Below are 13,702 nucleotides of genomic sequence, written 5' to 3' on the forward strand. Positions count from 1 at the left end.
GGCAGAAGATGAGGGAGAAAGTGACAGTGGCCAGATCATGTGGGGAGACCCTGTGGCCCATGGTAAGGAGTTTGGATTTTAACCTGAGTATGGTGTAAAGACATTGGAGGGTTTTGAGTAGAGGAGTGGTATAATCTGAATTGTGTTTATTTAACTTTAATGTGTTGAATTTACATAGAGAACACTAATAAACTCACATGTGCTCACCATCCAGCTCTAGCAAAATTGTGGATCCCAAACTCAGACCATCCATCCCATGGATGATCAGTGCTGCTCTACCTACACATCTGTTCCTTTTCTCCCTTTCTGTATTACTATTTTGAAGAGTGAGTTATGTTTTATAAGATCACCCTGGTACTTTGTAGAGAATTGACTTATGTGAGGCAACAGTAAAAGCAGAGAGAGCGGTTAGGAGGCTATTGTAATCTAGGTAAGAGATAAAGTGGCTTGGAGTAGAATGGTAGCTAGTGGTTGAAGCGATGAGAATCCGCTGGGTTCTGGTACAGCCAGCAGGACTGCTGGTGTGCAGAGGGAGGGAAAGAGGAGCAAGGGTGATGCATGTTACAGTCCAGATGACAGTGTGGCTGCTGGAGGGCGGGGCAGAGCTCATGTTCAGTTTAAGATGCTTGTTAGAAGTCCAAGAGGAGATGCTGGGACTGCATTTATAGGTCAGGAAGAAGAGAAGAATCCAGTAAAGGGTCTTAGGGAGCTGTATGGTCACCAGTTATTTTAGCACCTCAAGTCCCGCATGCCAAGAAACCCCTTATACTCTGGCAAAATGGAATGGTTCGTCCTCTGGATAGGAGGAAAAAAGAGTGTTTGTAATCTGGAATTAGTGTTTCAAGGAGGGGAGAATGAATAATACAGCTACAAATACTGCTGAAGAATTTTAGAGAAGTGCATTGCTGTCTGAAAGTGTTGAATACCTTTAATGGGAAATAATGAAATTGATGGGGAATAGTGTTACTGTATAAGTAGAGTACTAGGTAGAAGCCTGTTGTATATTTTGTAAGTATTGCATTAGTGGTTCAAGTTCAGGGTTTCCTTCAATCTTTACTCTCTCCCTCTTTCTCCTCTTAAACAGTAGATAAAATGCACGTAAAAATAATTATTAAGAACCAAAAGATCTGTGGGTGAAAATTGGATGCCCTAACAGTTTATTCTGATTTTTAAATTTATTTACATATTATATCATGAACAGAATGTGTATTATTATGGTAAATTTATAGTTGAATATTGACAAGTTGTCAAATTTCTGTTCACAGTTTTATTGGTTATTTAAAATTATTGTTTCTAGTAGGTTTTCTAAGCTTTGCTTATTTTATTAGGAGTCATGGCTTCGAAGGAATTATCTTATAGACTTCAAACACCATTTTATGAGTCATTTTCCATATGCCTTAAAAGAAATAACCAAGCACAGAAGGAAAGACACAAATAAAAGGTATTGTGATTCTTTGCCACTGTACAGACTTGAAAAGCTGTTTAACCTGAAATGATTAGAAAATAATTAGACTTAAACTGGAACTTTCTACACTGAGGTGTTTATATCTAGAATTTGTGAAATAAAAGTAGCAGTAGTTTGGCTGATCTTGAAAAAGTCATTTTAAACTTTAAAACTCCAAGTTTTTATTTTTTAAAATCTGTAAAGTGAATGTTTTGTGTTATCCGAGTGTCAAGTATCAAATGATATAAATATGAATTTAATAAAATTTGCTGAGATGGGTGGTTTATTTGGGAGAGGCACTATGTAATTATCTCTAAGCAAGAGAGTATCTTAAAGGTCATGTAGTTCTGCTCTCATTTATATATGAGGAAACTAACTGGTAATGAAACTAATATCAGTATTAGTATTTATCAGTAACAGTAGCCTGGAGGAAGAGTGATAATTGGAGAAAAATAGTTTTCTTTGACTCATTTATAGGCTATTTAGTATTGTAAGGGAAGTAGGCATGGCAGATACCAAACTTAGTAGATGTGTGTGTCTTTGTTTTTAGCATCAAGCATTGCACGATTCTCTCCAATAATGTAGACCATCTCTTACTGAATTTAACACTTTCTGATATCATGGTCTCCCTGGCAAACGCCTCAACTTTGCAGAAGGATTCCAATTGGATAGAAATGATAAGAAAATTTGTGACAGAGACCCTTGAAGATGGCTCTAGGCTAAATAGTAAGCAGCTGAACAGATTGCTTGGAGTATCATGGAGGTTAATGCAGATACAACCAAACAGAGGTAGGTGATGTTGCTTTATCTTTATTTAAGAGAGGAGCTCTTAGGCATGCTATTTAGGGTCTAGCTTTGAATCAATAACTTTCAAACATTCTGTGTAGTAAAGCTAATTACATTCAAGCTATAGAAGGTAGCTAGCATAATTATAAAGGATTATCTGCTTGAACACTGAAATTGTTTATGGCTCAGAGCATCCCTTTCTCAGTGGATAGGTCCCTTTCTGAAGCAAACTGATAAGATTTTTAGTAGATGACTGAGTTGTTGTAAAAGGAGATAGGTATTATTAAGGGGAAATGCCATTGAGCCTAATGATGAAGAAATACCCTTTTCTAATTTGGTTTGACTAGAATTTGAGAGCTGCTCCTTTTATTCTTGCAAAATGAATCCTGTGTGTGTCTACTTTTTTTCTAGCTTGAAGTTACGTCACATTGTCAGTTTTAAGTGTGACTTACTAATTTTCTCACTCAAAAACAAAGCTTTCCTGTTTGGTTTCCATCTTAGTTGCCCTTCTGATGTCCTGGTTTTTTTATCCCTACTTAGGTTTGTTGTCCCTTAGGAAAATTTATACTGTAATCTCTGGGTGATTTGACTTTATATTAGGCCATTGCTATAGGATTTCGATGCTAGTCATCAGTTTGTGGTTAAGACCTGCTTTGTTAATAGGAACTAAGAAAACTACCTCTGTGCTTCTAGAGGAATTTGGGGGTTGATGATGAAATATTTGTGATTCACACGTCATATTTTCCTGTTTTTAGAGGCTACAGAGTCTCTCATCAAGGCAGTTTATACATTGTATCAGCAGAGAGGCCTTATCCTTCCAGTTCGGACTTTGTTACTGAAGTTTTTCAGTAAAATCTATCAAAAAGAAGAACTAAGATCTTACAGATTCAGGTAGTTTCATTTATTTTGCCTTTATTTTTCATGTTGAGTTATTTTGTAGTCTGTAATAAGATGATAGGGTGACTAAATCTTTGAAGAAGTTCACTCTTTTTATCCTAGATGGTAATATTTAAGAAACTACATACAATTTTATGAAGAAGCATATGTAATAGTGCCAGTAATCTTTATACACATAACTTAGCAGATAAAAGCCTCTTTGAGCATATATTTTCATTTGTCTACTTATAGCTAAAGGATAGTTAGAACAACGTAACAGCAGCCTCAGCCTTTTCTTTGCTTCCCATAAAAATGGAGATTGAGCCCTGGCTGGTGTGGCTGAGTTGTTGGGCGTCCTGTGCACTGGAAGGTTGCCTATTGGATTCCTGGTCAGGGCACAGGCTCGGGTTGCGGGCTCTATCCCTTCCTCTATAATCAATAAAAATGTACTTTTAAAAATTATGGAGATTGAACCACCAGCGCTTACTGACATATTGGGGCATATAGTATAAGAATGAGGGCAATAGAGATGAGAGAATTTCTGGCTTGGTTTAGTGCTATCAGGTGAGACAGACAACACAAAGAGTATAACTAAGGAATTAATTTTTTGATATGGTGAGTTTGATGTTTATTTGGGACAGTCAGGAAGAGTGTTAGCTGGAAGATAGAGTATATTTGAGTCTTTACTATAAACCAGATGCTTTTCATAATTTTTCTGATTTTAAATTCAGGTCTGATGACAAAAGTCATGCTTAAATCACTAAGTTCTTGGGGGTCAGTAAAAGTGACTGCTATTACCTGAGTATGGAGACATTAGAGCTTTAGCGAGTATACTAAAGAACTGAAATAACACAAGTTGAAAGCCCTTTAGTGTGGGGGCACCCTACATTGACTGCATCAACAAGTTAATATAGTGCAATAATTAACACTAATTAGGATAACTAGTATATAAAGAGTTAAGCAGTGTCTGTGACTTTTAATATAAAAATATAATTTAGTGCTCCAAACTTAGTGGATAAAACCTAGAAAATGCTGCCACTAAATAAATGATGCTGGTAATTTCATAGGCTCTCAAATGTTTAAATGAGTAAATGTGTTATTGTAGACTTATCACTTTATGGTATATTTAAATTGAAAATTTTCTTGTTTAAATTTATGTTTTTTGACTTTCAAATTATACTTTGTTCTTCCTTGGCTTTCCTTAGATATCGTAGTAAAGTGTTATCCCGTTGGCTGGCTGGTTTACCATTGCAGCTCGCTCATCTTGGCTCCCGAAACCCTGAACTTTCAACGCAGCTTATTGATATCATCCAAACTGCTGCAGCACGAGCACATAAAGAATTACTAAAAAGTTTACAAGCTACTGCTCTCCGAATCTATGGTAAGAGTTTGTTTAACTGTATAGATGATCGTTGGTATACCTTGATTTAGAAAAGAAGTTTCTAAGGGCAGTTCCTTAGGTTTGCCTTTCCTTTATTTTTTTATTTTTTTATTATTTTTTAATATATCTTTATTGATTTCAGAAAGAGGAAGGGAGAGGGAGAGAGAGATAGAAACATCGACGACGAGAGAGTCATTGCTTGGCTGCCTCCTGCATGCCCCTGACTGGGGATCAAGCCCGCAACCCAGGTATGTGCTCTGACTGGGAATCGAACCGAGATCTCCTGGGTCCTAGGCCGATGCCCAACCACTGAGCCACAGCCGGCCAGGCTGCCTTTCCTTTAAATTATTATAAATTAGTTTTGTCATGATTAAGTTACCAAAACAAAATCAAGCATCAAATGGTAAATTCATTTTCAATAGTAAGTATTCTTTATTAGAATAGTTAATGGTTGTAGGTGCTTCTTGCATTCTTAAATTGTTTTTTAAGCCACCTGCTATTCACAAATTTAAAACTGATCAGATATTTTTAAAAAATTCCTTTGAAGCATTGGTGGGAAATTTCTTAATCATAATGGATATCTTGTATGACTTCATATGTTAATACATATTATCCCTAGAACTGTTTCATGTTTTAAGCAAAAATATCAATTAAAAGCATTCTGGAGTATATACATATATAATTTACATTTATGATTGAGATATAATTCATATACCATAAAATTTGCCATTTTACAATGTACAATTCAGTGATTTTTTAAAACATATTCTGAAGGTTGTGCAAAAATCATCACAATCTAATTCCAGAATATTTTTATTACCCCCAAAAGAAATTACCCACTGGTAGACCCTCCCCATTCTCACTTTTCCGAGCTCCTGACAACCACTAGTCTGTATTTCTGTCTCTGGATTTGCCGATTCTGGATATTTCTTATAAATAGAATTATGCAATATATGGGGCCTTTCGAGTCTGGCTTTTTTTACTTAGCGTGTTTTCAGGATTCACCCTGGTTGACGCGTGTGTCATTATTTCTTTATTGCCGAGTAGTATCTGGATATACTACTTATATTTATCCATTCATTAAATGTTGGACATGTGGTTTGTTTCCACCTTTTGTGGGTGTATTTTAAAATCTGCTTTCAGTATTGCTTATGTGTAGGGGTGTGTATGTGTGTGTGTACATACATACAGGTTTCCGTTAGTCCGTGTGTTCATGTACGTACACACAGATAGGTCTTTTGCTTTAGGTTAGGTTGATACTGTAATTGTTACTGTTTAGCAAAAGTGCTTGTTTTTTACTGTTTTGCTTTATGTCCAATCCCTTTATCCTCATGAAAGTTCTTATTTCAAACAAGACAACTTGGATGTTAGGAAATTATTACAGTGTTAAATAAGTGTATCTTTAAATAAATAATGATTATGTTCAATGCTTTACTTTAGAAAACAGCTTAAGCATTCATTATATGCTTTATGATACAACTTTTTCATGTAATTGGTATGTTGGAATTCAGCAGAAGTGAAAACCTGCTTTATTTAATCTCTGCTTTGTATATCTTTATAGTTGAATTTAATGTGTCCATCTACTCCACTAGATCCACAAGAAGGCACAGTGGTGGTTCTCCCAGCAGAGTCTCAGCAGTGTTTGGTCCAGCTTATATATTTTCTACCCAGTTTACCTGCTGATTTGCTTTCTCGGTTAAGTCGCTGCTGTATTATGGGAAGACTCAGTTCAAGTTTGGCTGCCATGCTTATCGGGATACTGCACATGAGGTAGCATGCTCAAGTGAACTGGATTTTAAATGTATAATCTTTTTCCTCTGCACATTGCTACTACCTTCATTTGCTCTTAATGCAACAATTAACTTTATATTATTGCTAGATAAAGTTTATTAGAATAAGACTTATTTATTCACTGATTTCTGTAGATAAGGGTTGAAATTATCAAAAGCATACAGTAAGGGTTCAATGGTAAGTGAGAGTACTATGCTTAAGACCTTTGGTGTTATGGAATTGTGATACAGACTTTCAGGGATCTCAGAATTTAATACAGCTGGTGAGATAAGTAAGTTTGTGAACTTAGACAAGGAATCACTTGAAATCTGTGTGTGTGTGTGTGTGTGTGTGTATTAAAACATATATGATGTAATACAGTTAATTCTGTAGTGGCATTAAGTACAGTTAGATTGTTGTGTAACCTGAACCACTACCCATCTCCAGAACTTTATCATCATGCTAAACTGAAACTCTGTACCCATGTATAATAACTCCTCATTCACCCTGCCCTTCCCTGCCACTGGTAACTACAGTTCTATCTGTATGATTTTGATTATTCTGGATATCTTATAAGTAGAATTATATTTATCCTTTTGTGTCTTGCGTATTTCCCTCAGCATAACTCTTTCAAGGTTCATCCGTGTTGTAGCATGTGTCAGAACTTCCTTTTTAAGGTTGAGTGATACTCCATTGTGTGTATATCTACATTTTGTTTATCTCTTCATCTGTTGGTGGACACTTGACTGTTTCTGCTTTTTGGTTATTGTGAATAATGCTATAAACTGGTGTATAAATATCTATATTTTATTTTTTTTAAATACATCTTTATTGATTTCAGAGAGGAAGGGAAGGGAGAGAGAGATAGAAATGTCAATGATGAGAGTCATTGATTGGCTGCCTCCTGCACTCCCCCTACTAGGGATCAAGCCTGAAACCCAGGCATGTGCCCTGACCACAATCAAACCATGATCTCCTGGATCATAGGTTGATGCTCAACCACTGAGCCTGGCCAGCCAGGCTCTTTTAGTCCTTTTAATTCTTTTGGCTATATACCGAGAAGTGAGATTGCTGAATCATATGGTGGTGGTTTAATTTTTCAAGAAACTATCATGCTGTTTTCCACAGTGGTGGTACCTTTTTACTCTGAAAGGTTTTTCAACTAATGTTTCATATTGACGTGTTCAAAAAAACCTTAAATGTCTTGTGTTGGTTTCATCAGGCAAAGTATTTTAGTATTCAGCAATATTTATTACTGATTGTGGCTCATGGTCAGGGTCTGATATGGTTTTAGGCAAAAATCGAAGTTTAAGCAGTAGCTGTAAAGTTTAAAACATTAGCTTCCTTGTGGCTTCTTGTTACAGATCCCCTATCCCAGTTAAATAGTAGTGGCTCACTATATTATCTTTGTCTGCCAGGCTTTTCATACCAGTTTAGGACATATATTTGAATCCAGTCACCCAAAGTTTGTTGCATAACTGATGATAACCTTTCCTTTTAGCAGAAGAGAGTTATTTGCAACATGTTATATATGAAAATTTAAGGTTCATTCAGTGTGCATGTGCATTACAGAGAGACTTAGTCTTATTTTTAAGTATTTTAAACATTTATTAGTTTCCCATGTTTTCTTTTGTTAGAAATTTTCAAAGCCCTGCTCTTTGTCTAGTGTAAGCAATTATTTAGTGTAAGGCCTTTAAAAAAATTAAATGTTATTTTTTATTATTTTTTATTTTTAAATATATCTTTGAGTTCAGAGAGAGGAAAGGAGATGGAAAGAGAGAGATAGAAACATCAATGATGAGAGTCATTGATTGGTTGCAGCCCGCAACCCGGGCATGTGCCCTGACCGGAAATTGAACCCTGATCGCCTGGTTCAACTGCTGAGCCACGCCCGGCCGGGCAAAATGTTATTTTTTAAAGTGATTTTATGTTTATTAACTTCCAGTAGAGGGCACTCTGTTCCTTTGATATAACTAATGGAGGGTCTGTTTTAACGTTCAGTTAAAATCACCTTTTGAACATATCCCTTGAAATTCATTCTCTTTGGAAGGAGTATTATTTTTATAAACATCAATTATGCTTATGCTTAACTTTTGTCAAGGATATTTTAAAAAGTCTTTTTTCTTTTTATGGAGATTTGTGGTTACTGTTGAGAAAATATGTTAACTTAAAGATAATTACCATAGGGGTTCATAATAACTAAATTAAAAGTTGATTGTAGTTAGTTTACCAAGTTAATTTTTGCCTTTTAGTATTTGCACAATCTATTAGTACACTTCTTTCTGTAGATGTATTATTCCTAAATGAATCTTGTAAAAACTAATACAAAATTAGGACTTGTCAACTCTTTCAAGCCAGTGGAATTTTCTCATTGTATCACTTTTCCTAGATTTAGAATTTAAGAATAGTGTTTAGTTTCTTTCAGCATAAACGGGAGTGATTTCATCTCTTTGGTTTTCTCTTTAAAATATCCCCTTCTCTCTCTGACCATGACTATAAAACTAGCCAACTTTTTCATTATCTGTCACTTGTAGTAAGTATTATAATAGTCTTGCTTCTCAGTCCCATCTATTTTGTGCAGTTGCCAGATTAATGTTTCTGAAATATTCCTTTAATCCTTTCTGATTTCTGTCTGTTACCTTAGAGTTCTCCCCCTACCTTTTTTCCTACCCATTTAGAGTTTTTTATAGTTTGACTTTTTCCTTGTACCATTATACTTGTGTTATTCCACTGGACTTTGCTCAGCCGTATCCTCTCTGCCCTAGTTTGTTTATAGCTGGATTGGGGAACGTAATACATAAGTGTTAGATAAAAATCCGTAAGAGTAGTAGACATTCTTGGACTTAAGAAATTTGGCTTGGTTTTAAGTAGGGTGAATATATGATCTGGTCTTCGAGGAGCAGTTCCAGTTTACTACTTTTGTTCAGCATAATCAGCAACAGCATCCCTTTACTCTCAGATGTGTTCTGGCTTGGATAGTATATATGGGCATCATAGTTTTAAGGACAGTGTGACCTATTGTCATTTGTCCAAATTAGATTCCTAAATGGATGTGTACCCCTTTTAGCCACTGGATGGCACAATTGATTCCTAGTTCCACTGGATTAAATACAACTAACAGTAAAAAACGTTAAGTGCTTCTAGTTGAATTAGAAACTCCTAATTTTGTCTGACATTTATTCAGATATCTGAGTAAATGGTAGTTGGTAGCCTTAGCCCTCTGGAGCCGCCCCTCCTCAGCCTTTGCTGCATTCCTGGTCGGCATTTGCTCTCTTCCTTGTTATCTTGAAGAGGATTTTTAAAGGAGTCACTGGAAGCTGAATTCATAGCAGGACCCAGATAACCCTCATTTAATGAGAAGCTGCTTTACATGTAGCTATTCCCTTGAGTCCCCTTCCAATACTTTCACTACACTATTGTTAAGTAGATCTAGTTATAGATTTGCTAAGTATAGGAGCATGTAGTTATCTTTGAGTGGCTTTAAATGGAAAAAATTTTTGCCTAATTAAGCTACTTTGGCTTAGGTAGGAATCTGGAGCTTGTTTAAAGTAAGCAAGGGTAAGACTTCATAAAAATCAAGTAGTAAATACATAGCAGCTGAAACTACTGAAAAGCAAAACTTAATATTGGCCCCTTAGACTATGATTTTCAAATAGTATGGCAATTTTCTAAGTTATACAATATACTTTGTGGGTCGATTACGCTTTTTAATGAAACTTTACCTAAATATAAATATATTAGAAGTTAAAAAATTTCCATATCATGGTAGTTGAGCCCTTATATGTAAAGTTAATACATATTATAGGTTTTGTTTAAGCTATTAAATTACACTTGTTTTCTAAAAAGAGAAATGGTTATATTCTGTGTTGTTATTCTTAAGTCTTCAAGTTGGTCACTTCTGGTAATAGTTCTCCCATTGTTTATTATAGATCATCATTTTCTGGATGGAAGTATTCAGTTAAAGACTGTCTGATGAGTGATGTGGATTATTTCAGCTTCTTATTTTCAACACTTACAGGTAACCACATTCACCTGCCAAGTTAAGGAAAGGAAAAAACCTAGTATGAAGATTATCCTAAAATTTACTGTCTTTTATGTTTGGATCTGTTTTTTTGAGGATGGTAAAAAAGCTGTCTATCTTAGAATGATTTTTATAGAATGATTTTTATTGATTAATAAATGGAAATCTTTGAAGGAATATTTGTACCCTACATTGTCAGGCTCTTGAGGCAGGGAGATGCATGATTCATCTTTAAATCTCTCATACTACAAGTACCAAAAACTTGGGGATTACTTGAATGTTATGATTGTTTTTTCACTTATTAGTCTTATTTCTCAACTTTATTCTCATCTGTGTTTACACTAAATTGGACATACGACTGCTACTCAGATAGCCAGAGGAAGCCCCATTGCATACTTTTAAAAATTAATGAACAGAATATCCATTTAGACATGTTTAAAATGTTCAACTTGATAGGAAGAGCATCAGATTTTTATTAGCTGTTTTCTACATTCCATTTGCCCTCAAAGCGAAATTAGTAAAATGAATATAGAAATGTCATAAGTTAGATGTATGAGTGTTACTGTTGTTTAAATGATTGTACTCGTTCAACATTTCAGTTTTATGCTTGGATGATGGCGAGATTCTTTGAAATTTTTTGAAGGCTTGTAATTAGGAGACTTATAATTAATATGTTGTCAGAATCCAAGAGAAGTTGACAGGTTCTGATAATGAGTTGAATCTAGCAAGATAAATTTTATATAAAAGATAAATGTAGACTCCTACATGTTTACTTGATAGGTTTGGATGTACATTTTTGAGATGGAGGTGTAGGGGCTTTGTGTTTTAGCAGTGATACCTGTCAAAAGGTTTGGTGGTTTTAGAAAGCTCATTAGGAGTCAGTAACAGGATGTGGCTATCAGACTAGATGCTGCTGCTTTAGGCTGTGTTTAAAGCAGAAAGCTGGGGTGAGACTGACTACGTTGCTGGTATTCTGATAATCGTGAGAGCTATCTTTCGGAAGGGACTTTGGCAAGTTGTTTATGTAGGTCAGGCCAAGTGTAATAGGGGTAGTAAGAGAATCAGATAGTAGTTTGAAAGGGCTATTATGTAAGAGAATACGGAGTTTGGTATATGTATGGAATATATTATTTTACTTGTTCATTTGCTTTTTTTAAACCTACCATTATTTGGAAAGGTTATGCCTTTTACTTTTTTTAGGTAAAAGTCGTGAAGCCCTTTTTATAAGGGGTAAAGCCTGTTTCTTGCTGTATTATAGATTGGGTCAGAGCACACATTTGTGTACATAATTATATAAATTTTACTGCCTCCATTACTAGCTATTCATTTTTTTAAAATACTACATGAAATGCAGAAATTCAGAGGAAACAAGGTAGCTTAAAGAAGAATTTATCTCAAAGGTACATGTCATCTCTATTTTCTAAAAAATATGAATGTCACTTGCTTTGTGATTCGTTTTTTTTAATTTGACTTCCTTTGTACCCAAATTAGGGTTTTCAAAAGAGGAGTTGACTTGGCTTCAGAGCCTTCGAGGAGTTCCTCATGTCATCCAGACACAGCTCTCCCCTGTGCTGCTTTATCTTACAGACTTGGAACAATTTTTACACCATTGGGATGTAACAGAGGTAATAATGCATTTAAAAATAAATTTTTAGCTATTAAAAGTCACTTCATCAACCACCAATGGTTAGTATATATTAGGGTTGCCTTACATGAGATATTCTTAGAGATACAAAATAGGATAAGACATGATCCATGTTCTGAAAGTGTTTATGATCTTGGTTAGGAGATATATGTTTCTAAAACAGGAGTGTTTTTCATTGTAGATTATAGCACTAGAATAAAATAAATTAGCAATTTGAATGATACAAATTTTTTTTCTTCTATCTAGCACAGGACAGATAAGATAGATACATCTATGGAAAAGAGGAAAGGCTTTATGGAAAAGGAAGAATTTGACTTAGGTATTGAAGGTGAAGGATGAGTAAGACTTAAGTAGGATTTGGTATCCTTGAAGGTGGCTTTTTTTAAACAAAAAAATTTTACTGAGCAATTCCTTTAGTTTTGAGTGAATATATAGTTTATTAAATTTAAAACCCTAATTCTTCCTCAAGCTTTAAAGTTCATCTTACAAATCTTTTTAGATATAGTAAACTTAAGCAGTTATTTTAAAAGGGGACTTTGAATTACAATTTTAACTATTTGTAAAAGAAATAAAATATAAACTGTTTAAGTAACTTTTAATATAGTCACTGTTTGTCAAGTAGTTTAGTGTTCTGACAAACCTTCACCCAGATGTTAAAGTAAATCTTAAGTATCTAATAAATTAAACTTAAATGTGATAAATCTAAATACTTAAGTTTTGGTATATTGATAGTTAAAATTAATACCACTAGTTTAATTACTGACATGTTTTAAATTGGAATTGTAAGGCTGATCTTTTACCCTAATGGGCAGAATTGTCTTATATGTTACAGATATGTAAATTAAATGTACTAAAACATAAACATTAATACTAAGGATTTGATTCTCTAAAATATTTGTATATTAATTAGTTTCTTTTATTTCTTCAGTTTCTTTCCTTGTATTGAAAGATACTTGCTCAGTAAGAATGCAGTTATGTCATCCCCAGATGATTTTGATTTCAACTTTTCTTGCAAATTCTGAGGTTATCTTCTCTGCTGGCTAATTTTAATGATTCAGAAGGTCTCTGGCCAGGACACTTGACTGTATTCTTTCCTTATAACTCCTCATTGCCAGGCCACGTCCTTTTTTTTTTTTTTTAAACCTCTGTTAGTGTTCAAATAACCTACTTCTTCTCTTTTGTTGCTACCAGTTGATTTTATTCAACTGATCTGTTTCTGTCATTTTATTCTGAATACTCTTCATGTTCTCCCCATATCATAGGGTTATACCTTCTGTAGATACTTAAAGCATTTCTCTCATGGTTTTGACTCTGATCACAATACTTAGGTCATGCCAATGACATTTATCTTCTCTTTATTATGCTAGTGCCTGGTACTGTGTTTATATGTAGGTTCTCCAAAAATACTGGATTTTAAAAAGTGAAAAGAAGTAAAGAATTGGGTAACCAACCTAATTATTTAACATCTAAAATTTTATCTTATTCCATGGTAAATGAAGAGAGCTAAGAAAGGTAGACTGAAGTTAGAGCCTTAAATTCTAGATTGGGGAGTTTAGGTTTACCAGCAGTAGTAAGAATAGTTGGTTTAAGGGACACATTGTTTCTAATGTATTTTAACTATCATGATGTATTGGAGAAAGCATTATATGGGGATTAGTGAGCATATAGATTTGTCAATATCTAGCTTGGTAAGCTGGACAACTCATATAACCCTTATCAGATAATTTAAATTTTTTATAAGCACATCATTTGTGTAAAGCCAAGACATAATTGTCATGA

The 13,702-nt window shown here is 34.5% G+C and overlaps 1 protein-coding gene across 1 annotated transcript in view; it reads left to right on the forward strand.

The window, feature by feature from the left end:
• The window catches only part of TEX10 (testis expressed 10), a 34,059-nt gene that overhangs the window by 10,045 nt on the left and 10,312 nt on the right, over nucleotides 1–13,702 (forward strand). The window contains exons 5-11 of the mRNA XM_081150691.1: nucleotides 1,329–1,441; nucleotides 1,995–2,233; nucleotides 2,986–3,121; nucleotides 4,312–4,487; nucleotides 6,080–6,257; nucleotides 10,187–10,275; nucleotides 11,770–11,903. Of these exons, the coding sequence (XP_081006817.1) occupies nucleotides 1,329–1,441; nucleotides 1,995–2,233; nucleotides 2,986–3,121; nucleotides 4,312–4,487; nucleotides 6,080–6,257; nucleotides 10,187–10,275; nucleotides 11,770–11,903 (1,065 nt within the window). The remainder of the gene's footprint in view (nucleotides 1–1,328; nucleotides 1,442–1,994; nucleotides 2,234–2,985; nucleotides 3,122–4,311; nucleotides 4,488–6,079; nucleotides 6,258–10,186; nucleotides 10,276–11,769; nucleotides 11,904–13,702) is intronic.

Source organism: Miniopterus schreibersii (genome assembly GCF_964146895.1).
Source record: "Miniopterus schreibersii genome assembly, chromosome: 11".
Classification (NCBI taxonomy): domain Eukaryota; kingdom Metazoa; phylum Chordata; class Mammalia; order Chiroptera; family Miniopteridae; genus Miniopterus; species Miniopterus schreibersii.